Source organism: Anser brachyrhynchus (genome assembly GCF_964034855.1).
Source record: "Anser brachyrhynchus genome assembly, chromosome: Z".
Taxonomy (NCBI): domain Eukaryota; kingdom Metazoa; phylum Chordata; class Aves; order Anseriformes; family Anatidae; genus Anser; species Anser brachyrhynchus.
This window is the reverse complement of record NC_137697.1, coordinates 37,900,818-37,921,670: the sequence shown is the minus strand read 5'-3', so window position 1 is coordinate 37,921,670 and position 20,853 is coordinate 37,900,818. Positions and strand designations below refer to the sequence as shown.

Sequence of the window (20,853 nt, the reverse complement as noted above, 5' to 3'; positions counted from 1 at the left end):
TTTCTATTAGTCTTGCTATATAGATGGCAGTATAAAGCAAAGAACAGATGTTCTCTTAGTTGTAGTATTAGTTACTGGCATGTAGTAATTAGTGCTTAGGTTAGATTCATAGACCTTGGCAGGAAACTAGAGCTCCTGCAGTGTAACTGATTCTGTCAACTGTAGAATCTGTAACTGTAAAATTAGTGTCCAGAAGAATGTTCATAAAGGGCTCATAAATTCTTCTGGGAGACGAGGCCACCCGATCCAGGAATACTGTAAATATGGGCATTTGCACTCTGCTACTCTGCACCTGAGTATGCACTGTAGCATGGGAAAGAGCAGTACAGTCAAAGCCAGACACCATGCTGAGATAACAATTTTTTGAAACATTGCTGGATCTCTTAAGACAACTGTGTCTGTTGGCTGGAAAGATTGTGGGAACACTGGGAGAAATGCCTGCAACTGGAATAAAATGAGTGTAGTGACTTGAGCACAAGAAAAAAAACCAACACTGTGTGGAAAAAACACAGATTTTGATTATGGGAAAGCTTTCTTTCCTCATTGAACAACTTAAAATAGGTAAAAACAGGCAGTTAAACAATTAGAAACATGGTTTCTGTGGGTCAAAAATACTGCCTGAAAACAGGCAGTTAAACAATTAGAAACATGGTTTCTGTGGGTCAAAAATACTGCCTGAAAACAAGAACTGATATTGCTGACCCTCCACCTGTAGAAAGGACTTGGCTAACTTAGAGTTGTCATCTGTATTGTAAACAGATGATAGATGGAAATGAGGTTATTCAGTGTTAGACAACTGTGAACATAAATGCTAGAAGCATATGTTTGCTGCCTTGTTGGTAAGCCTGAGTATTTAGATAAGGCTGTAAATCAGGCTATAAAGTTGTGCTAGGGCTTAGAAGAAACACAGCAGTGGTGGAAGGGCATGAAAAGCAGTAAAACAGATCTGAATCTGTTGGTTATTTCTGTTAAGTGTAGGCAATTTTAAGTACGTACATAAACCTTATTGAAGTCAGCAGTCAGGTGCACATTCGTAGGTCTTTGATGATCTAGGACATAAATTACTTTAGGAGGATTATAGGAAGTGTCTGAGGCGGAGACAACCTATTGCAAAGCTTACAACTTCAGTGTTCAGTCCCAAGCACATACATCTCTCTCATTTGAGAGAACTCCATAATGTCTAGGATTTGTTCCAAGCTGCCCTTGTTGCTTTGCCTGAAGAAGATGAACCGTGTCACATGCAGCTTGCTGTGTGGGTGATCTCTGAAAAAAAGGCATTTAAACTCCAGTTCTGGTTTGCATGGGTATTCTGTATTCTTCTGCCCTCCTTGTAAGTTCAAGTGTTTCCCTTGTGTCCCAGCCAACAATTTCTCCAGGCTCCACTGGGAACCATGCTCTGTGCCTCTTTTCCCCTCTTGACTGATGCCTTCTGTCTTAGAAATGGCTTTTTTTCTAGAATTGAAGTAATTCTCTGAAAGTAGAATTTAGAACTGTTTGAACAAGTATTTTAAAGACATCAGAAAGGCCAAACCTAGTTTTCTCTACCTGGATTTCAATGGTCAAATTCAGTCAGCAACTCAGTAGCACAGAAACTTAGTGGCAGAAAAATAAATAAATTTTAGTACTCTTATTTCAAGGATTATGAACGTAATAAGAAGGTACGTGAACAATTCAACAGATCCCACCCCCAAAACAACTTTGCAAAAACTTTGCAAAACCAACCCCATTTTATTTATGGGAAGAAAATAAATAGAGCTTCTTTCTCAGACTAGCTAGCATTATGAATTATACATTTTAAAGAAAAATGAATCACATCTGTGGCCCACTTCTGTGACAGAAGCTGGCCTACATGATGGCTTGAGTTCACCTGAATTATTTCAGGGCTATCATTTGGAAGAAATCAGCTCTGAGGCAGATGTTATTTTCTGTAAAGTTAGGTCTTATGTCCTGGTTTGGTTGTATGTTCTCTGCTTACTCTTATGTATTTGCTGTTGACATACATCTCAGCAAAAGTTGAATATATACTTCTGTTTTGACAGTTTTTACAGATAGGAAATATTCCCTAGTTTGTCAGTGAGACAAAACAAGACAAGGAGAATGGTGTTATATTAAACTTACAGAGAAAAAAAAAAGTCATAATGGAAAGTTTCAGCAACTTTTTAATTCTGATTTTTTTGTAGTTGTTGTTCTGAACAGCTTACAAAACCAGTGATTTATTTGGGAGTGATGGATAATAATACCTTTTTGTTAGTTCCATGTAACTGGCAACAATGCATATGTTGAGAATTTAGATCGAAATAGTAAGGATTACTTTTTATAGTAATGAAGCTCACTTCCAGGGAGTAAATTTTAGTACTTCAATATTGTGGACAGGCCTAAGCAAGAAAACAGTATAATAACTGTATTTATTCCTATTTGATTTATATGGGGAGAAAAAAGAAGCATTTTTTGTTTAAGATTAGCTCAGATTAGTGAGATTATTCTGGATGTAGAACAAGGATATTGAGGATCTTTGATCCTGGCCAGCAACAAACTATTTTCTTAGAAATGTCACAAGTATGCACACTCCCACCCAAACACCCATGTTCATCTATATAGAATTTTAGTGGAATGCACAGAAATGTTGTTTTTGGTGTCATTCTGTGGAGTTTCTGTTGGTGCTGCTATTGTTTTTGATTCTAAGTGCCAGTAATATCATAGTGATCCATCACAAACTCTTGTATTTAGTGCTGTCCCTCTGTATTAAAGAAACAGGTTTTGAATTCTGTAAAATTCATGTATGTGTGTTTTGGGACTTGTCATAAAATAACCCTCTATTTGAGGGAGAGGGAATCCCTACCATCTCAGTTCAGGAACCTAACTTATGATTTATTGCTTTGCATTAAAGGGAGGGGTGGGGAGGGAGGGAGAGAGAGAGAGAGAGAGAGAGTCTGATTCTTGAATAGGTGCTTTGAGTCAGTTCCCAAAGGTTTTCCATTCTCCCTGGGCTGTGAAGATAATGGCCTGTAATAAATGGCTCAGATTTGGCAGTATTGGTGAATAGCCCTATTGCACAGGATTGAATTTATTTTAAAGCTTATTTTTTGTTCTTATAAATAGCCATATATGCGTAGAATGGTAACAGTTCATAGTGCTTGCTCCCATCCATACAGCCACAGCCTCTCATCTCAGACAGATATCTGTACATCAGGTTGGAAGCAGTGGGCTACTATGTTTCTCCACAGTCCTGTTTACTTTCAAATATCCTTATAGTAGTTTTCAAACTCAGAAACAATCAATGTGCAGCATCTTTGGAGAACTGTTGACCTTACAACTTGGCTAGCAAGACGTGCTGTGAAACCTTGTGATGCCCCTTTCATAGGTGGCTTTTTCATCATTTTTTAAAAGGCGAAATGTCCTCAACCTAATGGTCATTCTTCAGAGAACTGCAACCTGATCTTTCACCCTGGCAAAACTTAGCAGAGGTTTTAGGACTGGGGAGTGTTCATTTGTCTGAGTTTCGTGTGGTATCTGTATGAATATACTTTTTCAGTAGAGTAGAATCATTCAGGTTGGAAAAGACCTCTAAGACTGTTTAGTCCAGCCTTTAACCTAGTACTAATGTCCACCACTAAACCATGCTATGAAGTTCTAAATCTACACTTTTCTTGAAGACCTCCAGGGATGGTGACTCAACCACTTCCCTGGGCAGCCTATTCCAATGCCTAACAACTCTTTAAGGAAATAAATTTCTTTTATTATCCAACCTAAACCTCCTCTAGTGCAACTTGAGGCCATTTCCCCTTGTCTTATCACTTGGTGCTCTGGAGAAGAGCACCTTGATACAACCTCTTTTAAGGTGATTGTAAAGTACAAGAAGGTCTCCCTGAGCTTTCTTTGCCTCAAGCTACACAAACCCAGCTCCCTCAGCCACTGCTCATAAGACTTTTTCTCTAGACCCTTCACCAGTTTTGTTGCCCTTCTTTGGTATGGTGTCATTGCAGATAAGGAATTTTTACTGCCTCCCACTGCGGTCTTTAGTTCATCCCAGTGCAAGTAAATTCTCTTCTGGGAACTACACACACAGTAGCAGTACTAAATTATGGGAGTGAAATAAAGATCTGTTACTGGGTGCTGATTTCAAGAAAAAAACACAGGTATTGCCAAAAAAAAAAAAAAAGGCCTTGAAGAACAAGATTCTTGTAAGAGTTTGTAATACTGCAGCTCAGTGAAGGGATGCTTTCACACTAAGAACAAGTTGCTTTTCTTTGTGGTACAAACTAGTTTTTCTGTGTCATTTAGTAACAGTCTAAAGAAAGGAGGCAAACTTCACTTGTCCTTCAGATAATACTTCCAGTCTTGCTCAAATCTGCAACTCACTTTATACTTCAGATAAGCTACCTGGTACAGGAATTTATGGTACACACAGAACAAAGCAACTTGGGCAAAATATGTCTGACACCAGCGTTATTGGTAAAGTACATTTTTATTGGCTACACTGTAGCTCAAGGTTGGACAGGACTCCCGGCATCAGGGAACATGTTGCAAGATTTACTGAAGCTGCTGAATCTGCTAAAATCCTCATGTTAGTTGACTTTATCAGGCTAAAGCAATGCTCAAATGATGTCTCTTCCCAGATGGGCAAGGCTGCTGCGTGGCCCAGCTGTATGCAGCGAGGTGGCTGGGAAAGGAGCTGTGGGTGCCTGACTGGGCCTCGCACCAGGCCGTGTCTGCTGACCAGGCCTGCGGCACTGCTCTACAGGATGGAAAGCAGAGGAGAAAGTGATGGCCTCCTGGCTGTTCCTCTCCCCTTGCTATTGTGGCAGGAGGCAGAGGGCAGCAGGAATGAGCCATTTCTTGTCTCCTTATCAGTTCTGCTCTGTGAGGAAAGGCTCAGAGAGGAAGGGAGCTGGCAGCTCCCTCAGGCAGGTCTCTGATGCCCCACAGTGCCACTGGGCCCAGGGAGTCTCTGCTGCCTCAAAATTTCATCTAGGATTAAAGAAAGGCAGAGAAATAAATTGTTCCCACAGTGGTCACTATGCTATTTTGTCTGCAGTGATAGAGAAAGGTTACTTCTTGTGTAAAACTGTTTTTAACGAGAGAGGGTATGCTCAAGAAAAATAGAATTACTATAATTTATTTCACATTATTAATGAGCATTGTAATAGCAGTATGTTTCTAATCAAATACTCTCCATACTATCTCATAGTGGGTTTTTGTTACTTCTGCTGCCATTGCTTCATTTTTCATGAGAAAAATCTTGTCTAAGATTTTTTTTTTTTCCTATGATTACACATTACCTTTTTCCTGCCATTTAAGGTGGCAAAAGAAAGATTCAAAATAGGTGTACAAATGGTTTCAGTTAAGTCTGTTAAGGAAAGATGCCACAATTTCCTTTCTTATTTTTATTTTAATAATATTTCAGATACCTCTTATACCTACAAATAAAAAGGGACATATTCCATGGCCGTTTGCTGTGTTCTTTTTCTGATGCTGCCTACCTGGGTGCCTGTATTGTCCAAGGTAAGTAAAAGGAGGAGGTTTGCGAGAAATAATTCGTAACTCTTAGAAGTGATCAGAGTAAAGAGAAATGCAAAGCTGGTGTGGGGATATAACTAAAAATAATTTTTTGTTTTTAGTAGTACTATTTCCCTACATTGATAGGCACTCTAAGGTTTTTAAATAATTTGGCTATTTAGCCAGCTTAAAACAAACCGGAACTTAAACAAGCCTCCCAAAAAAACAAACAAATAAACCCTCCACAACTGGTTGTCTTAGCATTTAAGTGAAAAAATGTGGCATAAGTGTTAGATTCCAGTTAAAAAGAAAACAAAATTCTATTCTTTCACTGTCCTGAATGTAAATATAAGTTCCAATTGAACTAAGCAGTAAAAAGTTCTGTTCAGTGACATTTCTTGTGGTAAAGATAACCTCTGTGATGGTGAAATCCCTCACAAAAGTGGTAGACACAATTTGAGGATATAGACCTTTTTTCTCTTCTTCTTTCTCCATCATTTCCTGAAGGCAAAATTGAGATAAGTATCTTGGATTGCATTCAGGAAAATAGCTAGATGTCCTATTAGGCACTTCATATGTGTGCAAGTCCTTTTTATCCTGCCTTCACATGAATGAAGCTCTTAATGCATTATAAGGTTTGCTTATCCAAAACAAAATCAAGTCTAGACCGTATTAAAAGAGGCTTATCTAAAAAAAAAAAAAAAAAAAAAAAAGACACCAAATGCCTCATTTGAGTATCTAAAGGATCATCTTGTAGAAGAGGAATAAGATACTCTGGGACATCTTTAAATAATGGTACAGACTGTGTTTCTTTGCTGGAACTGAATTAAACCAGTCTGTGTCAGCGGGGATAAATTGCTGTAGAAAAGAGGATAGTCTGGAGTACATAATTTTAGTTTTGCCTGGTACCAGAATGATGAGTAGTGAAAGGGGGAAGGTTTCCTATGTTTGCTCTATAGACTGTGTTTTTGCCAAAGCAGATATTTTAAGATTGCTAGTTACTTCTGCAGTTAATAAAACATGAAATTTGCTTGAAACTCAGAGATTGAAGTTTCAGTTAACTACCAGTTCTTCAAAGTAGATTTCTTCAGAGCTGCTGCATTCTTACTGACCCCGAATTACACTTTTTACTATCTTTTTTTTCTTATTAACTAACATTGCAATTGATTTTTTCCATTCTGTTTTGTATTTTGGATCTATTTAGCTGAGCTTGGTGATTACGATCCTGATGAACACCCAGAGAATTACATCAGTGACTTCAAGATTTTTCCCAAGCAGTCACAAAAGCTTGAGAAGAAAATAGCTGAAATACATAAAAATGAATGCAGGTAAATAAGAATGCTGCTTAGTAAAGTCCGCTAGGGGTTACTTTTATCTGTTTCTACATAGTGTGTATTAACTTAGGAGGGTTTGTTCCTTTGATTATAACTGGTGCTCTAGCAATGTGTTGTCTAAGATGCTGTATTTGAAAATTCAGTTTCAGCTTAGTGTTTTTTCTTTTCCTGTTAACCTTCATCAATCACAGCTGATTCCTACATGTGTGCTGGTAAATTAGACTGTATTTTTTTGAAATGTAGATCTGGTTAGTGTGAATATCTCATGAGTGCTGCTGAAGTTGATTAATGGAGCGACATCTTTCAGTTAGGGATCACAGTTATGTAGAAGACTTTTGCTGTGAAATTTCTGTATGTAATGCAATTACAGAATTCTTGATAGATACTGAAACTGTAATTAAGTCATATCACAGTTTGTTAAGAGTGGTGAATTGTACAGAAATGTGTTTAGATAAATCCTTTGGGAGACAAGAGAGATGAAAATCAAAACTATACACGTTCTTTTTCTGAACCTAAGCTTACAATCAAGTTACAAAGAGGAATGGGTAGAGATAGATTAATCGCTCTTCAGCTTTCAAAGTTGAATGTGTCCCTGAATATCATGTTTCAGAAGAGAAGTACCAGTGCTTTGTGCAACTGTACCACCTTCAGGATTGTCAACGAATAGCATGCACGGTAGTAGAGACAGAATTTTGATACCCCAGTCATTTTGCTTAGTAGAGGATGGTCCTCGGAGAACCAGGAGAGGAATAGGATGTGAAGAAAATAAAATAAAAGCAGCAAGTTATTATATAAAGTAGAAGGGGTTTTTTTGTTTTGTTTTTAATTCAAAGATTATGAGGCTCTTTGCACTTTCTTAAAACACCTATGTATTATTTTCATATTGCTAAATATGCAAATGCTTTGCTTACTTATGTGAATACTACTTATACAAAAATAGGCTTGTGTGTCACCAAAATCTCTGAGAAAAACAAATGGAAAATTCCTTTTCAGAGGAGCTAAAGTACAAAGCATGGCTTTTCAGAAGTCTATTATATATGTTGTTCGAGCATAAATGCAACTATATAGACAGCAACTGTGTTAGTGTTAATGTCCCCCTTTTTTCTTCCCCAAATTTCTGTGTTTTGCTTATATTTCTTTCAGTAAAACAATGTTTTAAGTGGTAAAACTGTGGATAATATTTTTAGTGAGGTCCAGGCTGAACTTTTTTACAGATCCAGAGAAACACTGTTTAAAAAAAAAAAAAAAACACAAAAAAAAACCCAAAAACCAACTCTTACTTTAAGTACTGTTCCATACAGTGGCTGCAGCTTTCCAAAGGCTAAATTCAACCTTTAGAAAGCAAGATCTTTCATCAATTAAGCTATGGTGAAATTGAAAAGATTTTGATCAATTCAGTTTTGCAAGAACAGACTAGTCCTTTATTTAAAGTTAGGAGAGGGTAAGGAAGGCTTGTTAGAGGAAGCTGTTTTTTTTTTTGTTGTTTGTTTTGTTTTGTTTTTAATAACCTTGGGAGTAGAGGTATTTTTCCAGTTGTATTTTTCCCTTGTGCATAATTTTGCCAATCCATTGTGAATTTAACCAGCTAGCTTCTCTATTTTGAATAACCAGGTGTATTTTTAAGCTCATTTTTTAATCAACTTGCCTGATTAGTGTAGTATCCCTAATCCTGTGACAGTGCATTTTATAAGCCTTTGCACAGCCCCCTCTGGGATTCTGCTGATGTCCATTCCTGGCCCTCCATTCCTCTCGCCACTGCCTGATCACCAGGTGAGGATGTCCTCTGAACTTTTTTTATATTCTTGGTGATGGAATTTTCAAGCAGATTGTATCAGGCCCCTTTTCTTTGCCTGCAAATCTGCTGATTCCTTCAGAGCCCCAGGAGGTGTCTGAGGCAGAGCTCTAATTTATAGCAGCTCTCTCCTCCTATATCACATTTCCATGTCTGTGTTGCTAATTCTCTGTTCTAGGTTTTCAACCAATTTGTGCACTATTAATGTTAGACTTTGTGGTTCATATCTCTTTTGAGTCCCCGTGAAGTGTTTTCTTCCCTCTCCCTTCTTCCCCCCTCCTTTAATTTTTTTTTGCTTACATCAGCACACAGTGTTCCTTAAATATTTGTCCGTCTACAAAGACAGTTTGAGAGCTGTCTGCATAACTACTTTCTGGTCCTGGCAGTTTGCTGCTTTAGCCCTGTCTTCCCATAATTGATCACCCTATTACTTTTTTTACATCAAACATTCAGTTGTCACATAAAAGTTTTACCTTTTTCCAGGTATTTAATTCCTTGGATATCCGTTCTAGGAGTACAAATGAATAGAACATACCTGTCATATAATGAACCATATACAGAAAAGTCCGGTGCTAAATGATCAGATTCCAGTATCTAAATGGAAAAGATGATTAGAAAAACCACTGAACTTGCAAGCTTCTATTTCTTATTGATCAGCACATGTGTTTCACTGCATTCAGCAAGTAGAATTTTTCTGATAAGTATTAATATTTTTGCTGCTCAATGAGTATTGTTAAAATGCTGAAGAAGGTTCCCAAGCCTTTTTTAAAAAAAGACATTTGAGTCACATGTTAGCTAATATGAGAGCAGAAGAGACTGAGAGCCATTTTAGTCTAACTGTCCTTTGGCTAACTTCAGAAGAGTTACTTCTGAGTATCAGTACTGCAGGTGAATCTGTTTCTTCATTTTCTTCACATATGTAAATAGGCAAAGATCACAGCATCTGTTCCTTGCAGCAGGTTCCTGTGTAATCAAAGCCATATGGCTTGGAAGAGGACAGTTCTTGACTGAATCCTATCTCAGCATTGTCATCCTCAAAGACTATTTACTGGGGACATCTTCAGTTCTACAGCATAATGGAAGAATTTGCCTTCTGAAAGACACATGAGAATAGTGAGGGGAATGTCTGGGAAGCAGCGATTGAGTATTCTTGACAGTTGCCAGTGACTTAGTGACTCACTTTGTGTCATTCAGAAGTCTTGTTCTTACTAGTTGAAACAGATGTATGACATGGTGCTCCTATTTCTCATTCTGCTTGCCTGCGAAAACATCACTGGATTTTAGCAAAATGCAGCCTTTCCTATGACCTTCCTTTGCACCTGGTTGCAAAAATTATAAATGTGACAGACAGACAAACGTATGACAGCTTCATTGTGCTGTGATTAATTGTCTTGTGGATTTTGATCAGTTATTCTTCCCTCATTGTGAAAGGAAGAGGTGCAGGAATAACCTAATTGAACATTACCAGTGGTTGGGCAACACACCTGCTGTGATTTCATATTCTCATTTTTCTGTCATTCCAATAAAGACCTCTTTTGAAACGTGGCATACTGCTGAGAGAAGGAGAAATAATGGTCCTTCAACTTAACACCTTAGATTGTGTGAGGATGCATTAGGAATTGACATGACTTGAGGCTTGTTCTTAAATGAATTCAAAGTTGATTTGAATGTTATGTGTTTGGGTATGAATATAATAGAGCAGAGCTACTGAACTCATAGCTACTTGCATTTCTGTTTACCCGTCACTCCTAACAGATTGGAAGAGATTTGGGCCATAAAAATCTAGATATTCTGTGAGTATATTCTGGTATACTTTCTTCTTCAAGTGAAATGAATGATAACATACCTCCCTGGGTTGTTAATTTTCATGTCCCTTATCCCTTTCATTTAGACAAGTGCAAGTATTCATAAGGCCGCATTGTAAATAACATCAGTGAAAACAATCCCAGTTAAAAATTACTTTTAGTTTTTGCTTAACTTCTGAGGAAAAGTATATGGAATCACATGTGCAGTTCTCAAACATTTTGGCAGTATCAAAGATATTTAATGCACTCTACTGTGCTCATTGTATATAGATGTAGCTTATTTTTATTTCTAGTCACCAGTTTAACAAAAGTATATTGAAGGATACTGTATAGATTTGGGGGAGTGGGGAAAGGAACAAAACCACAAAAAATAATCTGTCAAGTGAGGTTAGGTAGAATCATGAAATCTTGATAGAGGAGAGGGAAGATAAGTGAAAGGTTATTTCATCAAGTGTAAGGAGAGGGACGACTAAGATTACTGGTTTTTTTTTTTTTCATTTTTTTTTGGTATAAGATCACTCAGGTGATCTTTTTTTTTTTTTCCCCCAACCCTCTTTTTATTTGGAAGATATGCAATGAAAGTACTCAGTGGTTGAAACTAAAGATTTTTTTTTGTATCCTACCTGAAGATTCATTTTTTCCTACTTCTGATATGAAATATAAACCATGTAGTTTATATGAGTGTATTATGTAAACAGTCATTAATTTATCCGAAAGCCCTAAGTAAACATTAACTTTGCCCATTAAATTATGGAATTACATGACCAATTCAAATGGGTGTTTCTCAGGCTGATTTCATAGGTAAATTAAAGTTATTTATTGTTGCTCTGGGTAGCTGGTGTGGATACAGGCTCAAGGGAATTGAGTTCTGCTGAGTGGCTGTTTTCTCTGTTGTGTATATCAAATACTCCAGATTTTGCAAAAGTTGAATGTGGGAGAAAGTCTTTCGGGAGAAGGGGAAGTTTCCTCTGAGGGTGTGAAATCACTGCCATGTTCTGTTATTAATTATCTGAACAGAAAATTAAACTTTTAAGCTAAAGTGTAGCATTTTCTTGAAAACCAGAGTAGTTTGTCTTCGATCCAAGTTAAAAGAGAAGTGTTGTTTAAATCTGATTTGAAAGGCATATAATATCTACACTGTAGCTATGCAATGGTGACTTGAGCCTTTTTAACTTGACCCCACCACTCTGACTCCTTATACCCTTTACCGTACCATCAGATACCATGGATGCTCACATTCTGGTGTCAGCAGGAGTACAGGATTTCCCATTGGAAATCCACCCATCTGTGGTGATGTGGCTTTCCAGCTCTTCTGGGAGCTGTCAGTGGAGCCACTGGCAAGCACAACTACAAATGTTACTGTCAGAGTATATTCTGAAAGCCTATCTTGGAAGGCTTGGCAAGGGTTTCTAGAAAGTGTTTCCCTTTGGGGTTGTTAATATCATTTGATCCAAGATTAAAGCAGCTTGTTGCATGCGATTCAATTCATGAAAAAATGGTAAAACTGAATTCCCATTTAGTAAGTCTGGAATAAGCTGGATCTTGTATACCATTTAAGAGCTTCTTACAATTAAAAGTACATATTATCTGCTTTTATGCACTTAGAGCTAGCACCACACTCATCTACACTTTACTTTTAGCTTCTTGTACCACCCTAATCACATTGGTATCCAATGGCCTCATACACTGGAAGGGAATCCAATCAGAATGACATACATTATGCTCCAAAACTTGCAAGTCATGCCATAGGAGGCAGAAGCCAGTTGGCTGGGGACCTAGCATCTGTTGCCATTTACATGGAGAGGGAGGAGTTTGCAAAAGAGCAGCATTTGGGCTACAGCACCAACAGATGACTTCCAGGCTTAAGGAGCCAAAGTCTTTGTAGTTCTCATCTATGCAAAGTATACCAAGGACTTTGCAGAGGTGAGGAGGAGGAGGATGTGTTGGGGGAGTTCACACCTACATTACAACCCTGGGCTATGCTGAATGTCCTCTTCATTTCAGAATTGATAGTCTGTGCTGGCTTATTTTTTGTTTCCTGGAGTAGGCATTTTTAATTATCCATCAGGCTGTATGTTGGCACATACCACTGCAACTTCAGAATTGTCTAATTCTTTCTAACTTAACAATCTGGTATTAACATGCTGTTGTATTTGCTTTAATGGGTGGAAAAAGTTGTTTCTGTTCTGCTATATTTTCCTGTTGTATTCTTCCATTCCGGAATCCTTCTTAGCAACAGTAATTTGACTGAATTAGAGAGATGGCTATAGTGTGTATCAATTAGAAGTTGTGTATAACAGGTTTCCCTCACCACCTGGTCCTTTCCCTGAAGAATGTTGTGTGTGCTGCATTCCTCAAAGCTTTGCTCTTCAGAAACAATTTGTTTTTTCTTACCACAGTGTGCTTAAAAACAATTAAAATTAACCAAGCAGTACCTGTAATTCTGGATGCACTTAGTGGAAAATGATAGGGGTGAGGTGCTATTTTTTGGGGTGGCTCTTTTGAGTGGCATAGAGAGCATTTCCAGCAGCTTTACGTCATGCAGCAACTTTACCTGAGCAAGATTTTTATGTAAGATGCAGTTACAGAAGTAATACACAGGAATGTAACTTCACAGACTAAACAGATGGCTTTTCCTTCCCTCCTCTCCTGTTTGCTACAATGAAAAACTAAAAGGATAGATCAATACATGTGATTTTTCTTTTAATGAGAGTTCCAAGAAGAATTCAGTAGAAGGGATAATTTACTTTAATTGAGTTTTTTATTATTATTGTTATTGTAACATTGATGGTTTTTTTTTTGTGTGTGTGTATGTATTTGAGTGTGTATTTCTTTTTTTTTTTTTTTTCCCCCCTGGAATTAGCAGTCATAATTGCGATCAACAAATATAGTTATTTTCTTTACCAAGCTAGTTCTTGTCGGTTTCATGGTGAGGTTTTGTTTCAGGTCCTGTGTATTTAGGATACTGCTGAATTCACATCTATATGAATTTTTGTAATGTAGGGATTTCTTCATCAGCTGAAATCCCCCTTAATGTAGAGACTTCTTCATCAGCGTCTGCCTTTCTCTTCCCTCCCCACCACTTATTTATCTGGGAGAAAGCTCTAGGGGTTAGGTATATCTGAAACTAGCAGGATGCATCTACAGTGCTATTAGCAGCATATCTCAGTAGATGTCCCTGTATCATGGGAATAGATTTTAATTTAATTATAAATAAATAAAGATTGTATCTGCTCTATAAATTGGTGATGTTGAATAGGCTTAAAGGTTTTTGTGTCACTGAATCAGTTGTTGAAGTTGAAATAAAAATACCTAAACACAAACTTTGGAGATACTCAGTCTGATGTTTGAAGCCACACAAGTAATTAGAAATGTTGTGGCAGAAAGCCTTAAATAAGGGGCACATGTTATTACAGTGTTCAAGGTGTACAATTAAACAATAAGCATTTAATTGTCTCAGTAAAAGATGTTGATTATTGCTTTAATGCAATTATTTATTTTTTTCTCTTCTTCTCTATCTAGAACTCTATATGGAAGTATATTTTTGTAATACAAGTTCAAATTGGTATTTGGGTGTTCCATAATTTTCTAGTTGTTAGGTTTTATAAGTTCTAGCACCATCTGAGCAATTCAGCTAATTGATAATCTCTCTTTTCATATGCAGACCTGCTTTAAGTATTTTTCTCTCTCCAGATGCCTGTAGACAGGGCAGTTCTAAGTGCAATGCCATCATGTGGGGAATGTGCAAAGCCTTGTCTTGCTGTTCTGACAAGTTAAACCTGAGCCTAAAAAAGCAATTTCATTTGTCAGTCTTCATTTAGTACTTTTCTCTGAAATTATCATCACAATTGTGCTATTATGTCCAACACAGCTGAAACTCTGATCATTGTATTAGACTAAGGACTAATAGACAAAGTATTACTTAGTCCTCCTTAGCACCATTATTATGACTAAAAATATTACCTGACTATTTAAAACATCTCTAAAGTCTGCTAGAATCTCCTGCTAGAATTTCCTTAAAGGAAAACTATGCAAGATTTTTAGCCCTATAATTGTGTGTTTATTGGAGTCTCAACTACCTTTAAAAAGATTTGAAGAAACACCAACAAAACCTTAGCCATGTGGTAGGTAGTTCTGAGATCAGTATATGATGTAAGTACACTTCCTAATGCTTTTAAGTAAAATTCTTTAAAGCTTTAAAAGAAATCCAGATAACCCTGTTCTGCTGAAGGATACCTTGTACAAGATCGGGGATATAAAGGATAGTGCTTCCTAGATGTGTATCCCCCTTTAAATAGTCATTGTTGCCTCTCCTGAGGCCGCAGGGAATATTGCAGGGCCGGAAAAGTGCATCTGATGGAGATTGAGCCTATGTTATATAAAGCTTTATGACTTGTGCTTTTCCCTGGTTTGAATGGAGGTGAATATTTCTAGAGGCCAGATTGTTATGTAATTTCTTATGTTCTTTGAATTACTTTTAAATACCCTACAGATCGTAAATATCCAGAAATGATTCCTACATGGGGCATGCTGAAGTCTTGTGCTGCTATTGTATTCTGCAGCTGGTAACTTTGATCAACACAGAGATGAAGCAAAAGGGTGGAGAATAGTTATGCTTTTTATTAATATCAGTAGTAGTATATTAATAGTAGTGTCTCAAAGCACTTCATAAATCAGTGAGAGAAATCACATAACATGAATGAAATGATTTGACTGATGTCATTCCAAACTAAGTTACAGAGAACGGCATTGAAAGTGCTTTTTGCTTTGCTGTTACTGCTATATAGGCTTCTGTTTATTGAAAGGAATTAATGCACGCTCTTGTGGTATTGGGTAACAGATACCTCAAAGGAAAGGTATGAAGGAGAGAAAATCCTAGAATCAGTGTGGGCAGCCAGCAAAGCAAGCAGATCATTGCTATGGCACACCCTGAAAGTATTCGCTGTTGGGCTTCCTGGCCTTTGAAATGCTTCAGGTTGGAGGCCCTCTGGGGAATAAACAAAGCTTGTACATCCTCTAGTGTGGACTCCTCGTATGTCTCAAAGAAAAAGTAAAGCCTGTGCAGACTTCTCATTCTTATTAAAGTTTATGTTTGAAACTTCTATTAGGAACTTAGATTTACTGATTCCTAGCATGAATCATTAATTCATAGCTAATAGCTGTGGAGATCTAATTTCAGAAATTCCTATTTTATTATTGCTTTGGTATACAGAAACATTTCTTTGTAATGTGTTACTGGTCCTGCTCAAAATATTTGTCACTCTAGAGCTGGGTACTAGAATGGTTGCAACATATGCAAAGGGGATACATCTCTGTTTTAATGCTGGATACACATCGAGTAAGTTGAGCCAATCACATAAGGTCAAAAGGAGTGACTGCACTTGGAGACTTTCCTGGGAGAGCTAACTACAAAATGTGGTGTTTTCACCCTGTTGGCTAGCTGAACTCCACCACACTCCTGTCTCACTCCCCCTGCTCAGCAATACGGGGAGAAAATACAATAGAAGAGGGCCCAGGGTTTGAGATAAGAACAGGGAGATCATTTGTTTGCCCATGATTAACTGTCATGGGCAAAATGGACTCATTGTAGGGAGATTGATGTAATTTATGGCCTATGACTAGTAGACTAGGACAGTGAGAAACTAAAAACACTTTCCCCCATCAACCTTCTTCTACCTCTTCCTCCTGAGTGGCACAGGGGAAAGGGGAGTGGGGGCTGTGGTCAGTCTATAGCACTTTGTCTCCACTGCTCCTCTCTGCCCCTGCTCCCCGTGGGTTCCCTCCCACGGGATGCCGTCCTTCCCGAACTGAGCCTGCGGGGGCTGCCCACAGGCAGCAGCTCTTCAAGACCTGCTCCCACACGGCTCCGTACCACGGGGTCCATCCATCCCCCAGGAGCAAACTGCTCCAGCACGGGTCCCCCACGGGTGGGCGGCAGCTTCCCCCAGGCCCCCTGCTCCTGCGTGGGCTCCTCTCCACGGGCTGCAGCTCCGGCCCGGGGCCTGCTCCTGCGGGGGCTCTCCATGGGCCGCAGCCTCCTCCAGGCCACCTCCACCTGCTCCACCGGGGGCTCCTCCACGGGCTGCAGCGTGGAGATCTGCTCCGTGTGGGACCCGTGGGCTGCAGGGGGACAGCCTGCTCCACCAGGGGCCTCTCCACAGGCCGCAGGGGAACTGCTGCTGCATGCCTGGAGCACCTCCTGCCCTCCTGCTGCACTGACCTTGGATCTGTAGGGCTGTTTCTAAGTCCTCTCTAAGAAAGAGGCACAGCACATTTTTTTGCACAGCATTTTTTTTTCCCTTTCTTAGATCTGCTTTCCCAGAGGTGCAAACAACATAATTTATTAGCTTTGTTCTGGCCAGCAGCAGGTCCCTTTGGAGCCGGCTGGAGCTGGCTCTGCGCTGACATGGAGCAGCTGCTGGTCTCTGCTCACAGAGGCCACCCTTGCAGCCTGCTTGCTACCAAACCCTTGCCACATAAATGCAATGCAAAAGTGCGTTATCAGACAGTGTTCTGCTTTGTGCTGTTCTCTTAAGGCTTTCCCTGGTAGCCATTTGATTTGCCTGTAATCTTGTGGCATCAAACTTGTCCATGTCGTCTGCATTGTTTTCCACAGCTCTACAGCTCTTTCCACTTGACATGACAACATATAAAGACAGCATAGTTTCAGAGGTTATAGGGGAGCAGAGCATGTTAATTCTTTTTAATGCATCTCATTGTTTTAATAATTATTGTAATTTAATAGCGTTTTTCCCTTTTTTGGAAAACAACCAAAATGCCAAAACAACCAAATCCCAAATCACAGTATTCCAAATTATATGTCACTTCTCAGTGACACACAATTTGAAACTACAAGACTCATCACTTGACTTTATGCCAGCAAACAGAGGTGATAAAAATATTATTTTGTAAGATCTCATCTAATAAGCAATGAAATCATCTTGTATTTGTTTGACTTTTCACTATGCAACATAAGCAATCTAAGTAATTTAGGTTGATTTAGTTAATTTTGTCCATTTTGTGCAGTTTGTAGGTACATGGAACAAACTTGTTCTATCAGAACATAGATATTTATTAGTATTGAAAAGTGACAAACAGTCTAGAAGATACATCAAAAAGTTGATTGGACAAAACAAACATGTTTGGTTTTGTTTGTTGCTTTCATGCTCTCTTCTCCTTAAATATTTAGCTGTGTAAATGCATATTTATAATTTTTGTTCCACTTGGATACACATACTTTTCCTTTGGAAAGTGCTGAGAAAAAGACCCAAAAATGAAGGAGAAAGAAAGGCATTTCTTCTCTAATCTTTTTTTTTTTTTTTTTTTTCATTTAAAAGCTAAGCACTATCAACAACACATGATCTTAATTGAAATGCAAGTAGTATAGTAGCAAGAAGGACCAAAAGCCATGAGGAAAAAGCCAAAGAATTACCATGGAATTGACTGGGAGATGAAGGGCAGTGGAGTACAAATGACCATGAGTTAAAACCTTGTAACAGAAAAGGTTATTGACACTGATATTGCCACAGGGCATCAACATGGTAGGTTCAAAATAGGATTTGACATCCACAGACATGCTGGACATCATATTCAGAGTACATCTGAACTTTGGGCAGGGTACTGAAACTTTGTTTTCTAGCTATTGGCAGAAATACAGGGAAAGTATTCCACATCATTGCACAGAGCATTATTTTAATGCCTACTCCTGGCTGACACTGGTCACAGAGTGAGACAGGATGCCAAAATGGAGGTGTATAATAAAAGTATGACCATTACTATGTTCCTTGAAGATTTGTCTATGCCTCTTTTTTTGGATAATGTGCATGTGAAGCACTTACGAGGTCTGGCTTTCTGAAAGTCCTAAGCAGTGCTTGTGACAAAACCATGTATCTATCAAAATCATGTTCTCTAGTCATGCAAATATCTAAACAAAGTAATACTCAGTTCACTGACAAGCAGGCATTGCAAGTCTATGTTAGGACTTACGGTAACACGAGTTAGAGGAGCTAAAATGAAATAATAAAACTTACTCCAAGGCTTGCATGCCATGTTTCAGGCTTTAGTGTATATTCATGGTTGATTATAGATACCCTAAAAATAGGGGCATATAATGGAAATGCTGACAGATTCTAAACTATCATGATGGTAACAGGCACAGCTATAATTAGGCATGCATCTGAGTAGACTGTAATATGATTGCTGTGTTTATGCCCTGTGCTGGAAGGAATGTTTGTTAATCTGGACAATCCTTTTAAATGAGTTTGGGAGTAAGAGTTTGTGGAAAAAAAGATGCTGAGGTTTATTTCATATTCAGGGTGTTGTGCTTATGTATCAAAAGACAACAAATACTTGCAGGATAGTAGATAACTCTGGTTAACTGCATAGCATGCCAGTATCCCAGAAGTAAGGAAGAAAAAAGTCAGAATTTACCTGAAAAGATAAGGCATTGGGCAGGTAGTTGCAAAAATCATGTTAAAAGTCTCCTGTCTTTATCTTATAAACAGAATGTGGTCTTTTTGTTGTCAAACTACTGTTTCTTTTGTAATTTTAGAGGTCAAAGCCCAGCTGTTGCTGAATTTAACTTGCTCTTGAAAGCACATTCTTTAGAAACTTACGGTGTTGATCCTCATCCTTGCAAGGTAACAGTTCTTTTTATTAGCATTTAATAATGATAATAAAAAAATAAAATGATTGAGTTTTTTTTTTTTTTTTCAATACAGTCAGTTAGAAAAGAACTTGCCCTGGTACTACTCATTACATTTAAGCCATAGAAGAATAGAAGAACATTGAGATCTGTGCACCAAAGAAAAGATCTCTTCAGAGGAGCCAGACTATCACAGGACAATATAGTATACTGTCGTGCTAGAAGCTTTGATATTTATACTAGATTTACTTGATAGTTTCTTTCCATTTACTGCAAAGATTTCATAAAATGCACTAGGTATTAAATACTTTGTATTTGCCAAGATGTTCAGGATTCAGTGTTATTCTTAGAAGAAGACGCAACAAATTGTTAGACCTTGGCAGATTAATATTTCAAACACCATCAAAATACTCAAATTTTAGGAATAATAGCAAACTAAGTGTACAAAGAGGAGAACCAGATATATGTTTGCATATTCCTCTACTTGACTGTTTTGTGGTTCTCTAAAAGAAAGTGATTTTAGTTACCAGTTCAGTTTATCCCTTACTTCTGTATTTTTAGTTGCTTGGTTTTATCTGCATACTCTGCAGTCTGTTAGTTTTTAATGTTAATTTTTAATTTTACTCCAGCTTGTATGCCGTCTAATTTGGTGGAACAGCAGAAGTGTGCAGTGCTGTCCAGTTAGCTGCTCTGGTGATGAGAACCTTTAAACAGTCACCTCTTAGGACAAATCAAAATTTGTTCAGCATCTTCTCTTCACCTGTGAGGGGATATGCAGGGGTCCATAGCCCATGACAGAGGAAAATTTTTTCAGACTTCCAGAAGTGGACTACAAAGCACAATGTTTCCCTGGCTCCTCACAAGGTGGTCCTTCCAGTCCTTCTGCTGTTTCTCAAGAAAAATCACATTTTTTTTTTTCATTCTTGTTTTCTTGATGGCACAATAAAGCAGATTAACAAGGTGAGGGTCGGGAACTTGGGAGAGACAAGAAATTCAGTTAATAACAAACTCACCTGATTCTTTGCTCAAAGAACTTGAGCCAGAACTTTCATTGTGGAACTAAAAGTTAAATAAAAAATAGTAATAATAATTAAAAAAATATATTTCCTAATTTAAAGGCAAATATCACCAGATGTTCTGGTTCATACTTAAGAGTTACTTGCTTATTGTAGTAAATGCTGTCTGTTAAAAGTACTTTCACATTAGAAATCTCACAAAGGAACCATCTTAAAAATATCAGTGTTGAAGCTGATGTGAATCCCTGGTTTGTAGTTAGTCAGCACAGTAAGAACAGGGCATAAAAAGAAATATGGTTTCAACAAAATTAGTAAGTATACCTAGGGATTCTTTGTTGCCATGAGCTACAAGTAGATGAAGACAAAGAGTAAGATTCTGTTGATCAGTGAAATGCCTAGAAATAAATGAGGCTTGTAGTACTTTTGTTTTTTAAAAATCTTTGTTCTTTAGAAGTATACAGTTTGGAAGAAAATTCATTTTGAAAAGGAAAAAGAAAATACAGATAGCCTATAATACAATTACAACTTATGCTGTCAGTAAGGAATACCAATACCTCACTGGATAAGGGGAAAATTATGTTTCTTTTTTCTCGTTCAAGGACTCAACGGGGATGACTACGTTTCTAGGATTTACAGCTGCAGGATTTGTAGTTTTTCAGGGGAATAAACGAATTCATTTGTTAAAATGGTAAGCATGTAAAGTAAAACTAGATTAACATGCAAGAGTCTTTTCTCCTATAGCTTTCCTTCTTCATAGTATCTTCAC

At 38.0% G+C, this 20,853-nt stretch overlaps 1 protein-coding gene across 6 annotated transcripts in view; it reads left to right on the top strand.

Moving 5' to 3' along the window:
* Positions 1-20,853, top strand: part of FRMD3 (FERM domain containing 3) — a 153,316-nt gene that overhangs the window by 98,179 nt on the left and 34,284 nt on the right. For all 6 annotated transcript variants that reach the window (XM_080572995.1, XM_080572998.1, XM_080572996.1 and 3 more), the window contains 4 exons: positions 5,405-5,502; positions 6,701-6,824; positions 18,979-19,066; positions 20,687-20,775. In XM_080572995.1, coding sequence (XP_080429121.1) covers positions 5,405-5,502; positions 6,701-6,824; positions 18,979-19,066; positions 20,687-20,775 — 399 coding nt within the window. The remainder of the gene's footprint in view (positions 1-5,404; positions 5,503-6,700; positions 6,825-18,978; positions 19,067-20,686; positions 20,776-20,853) is intronic.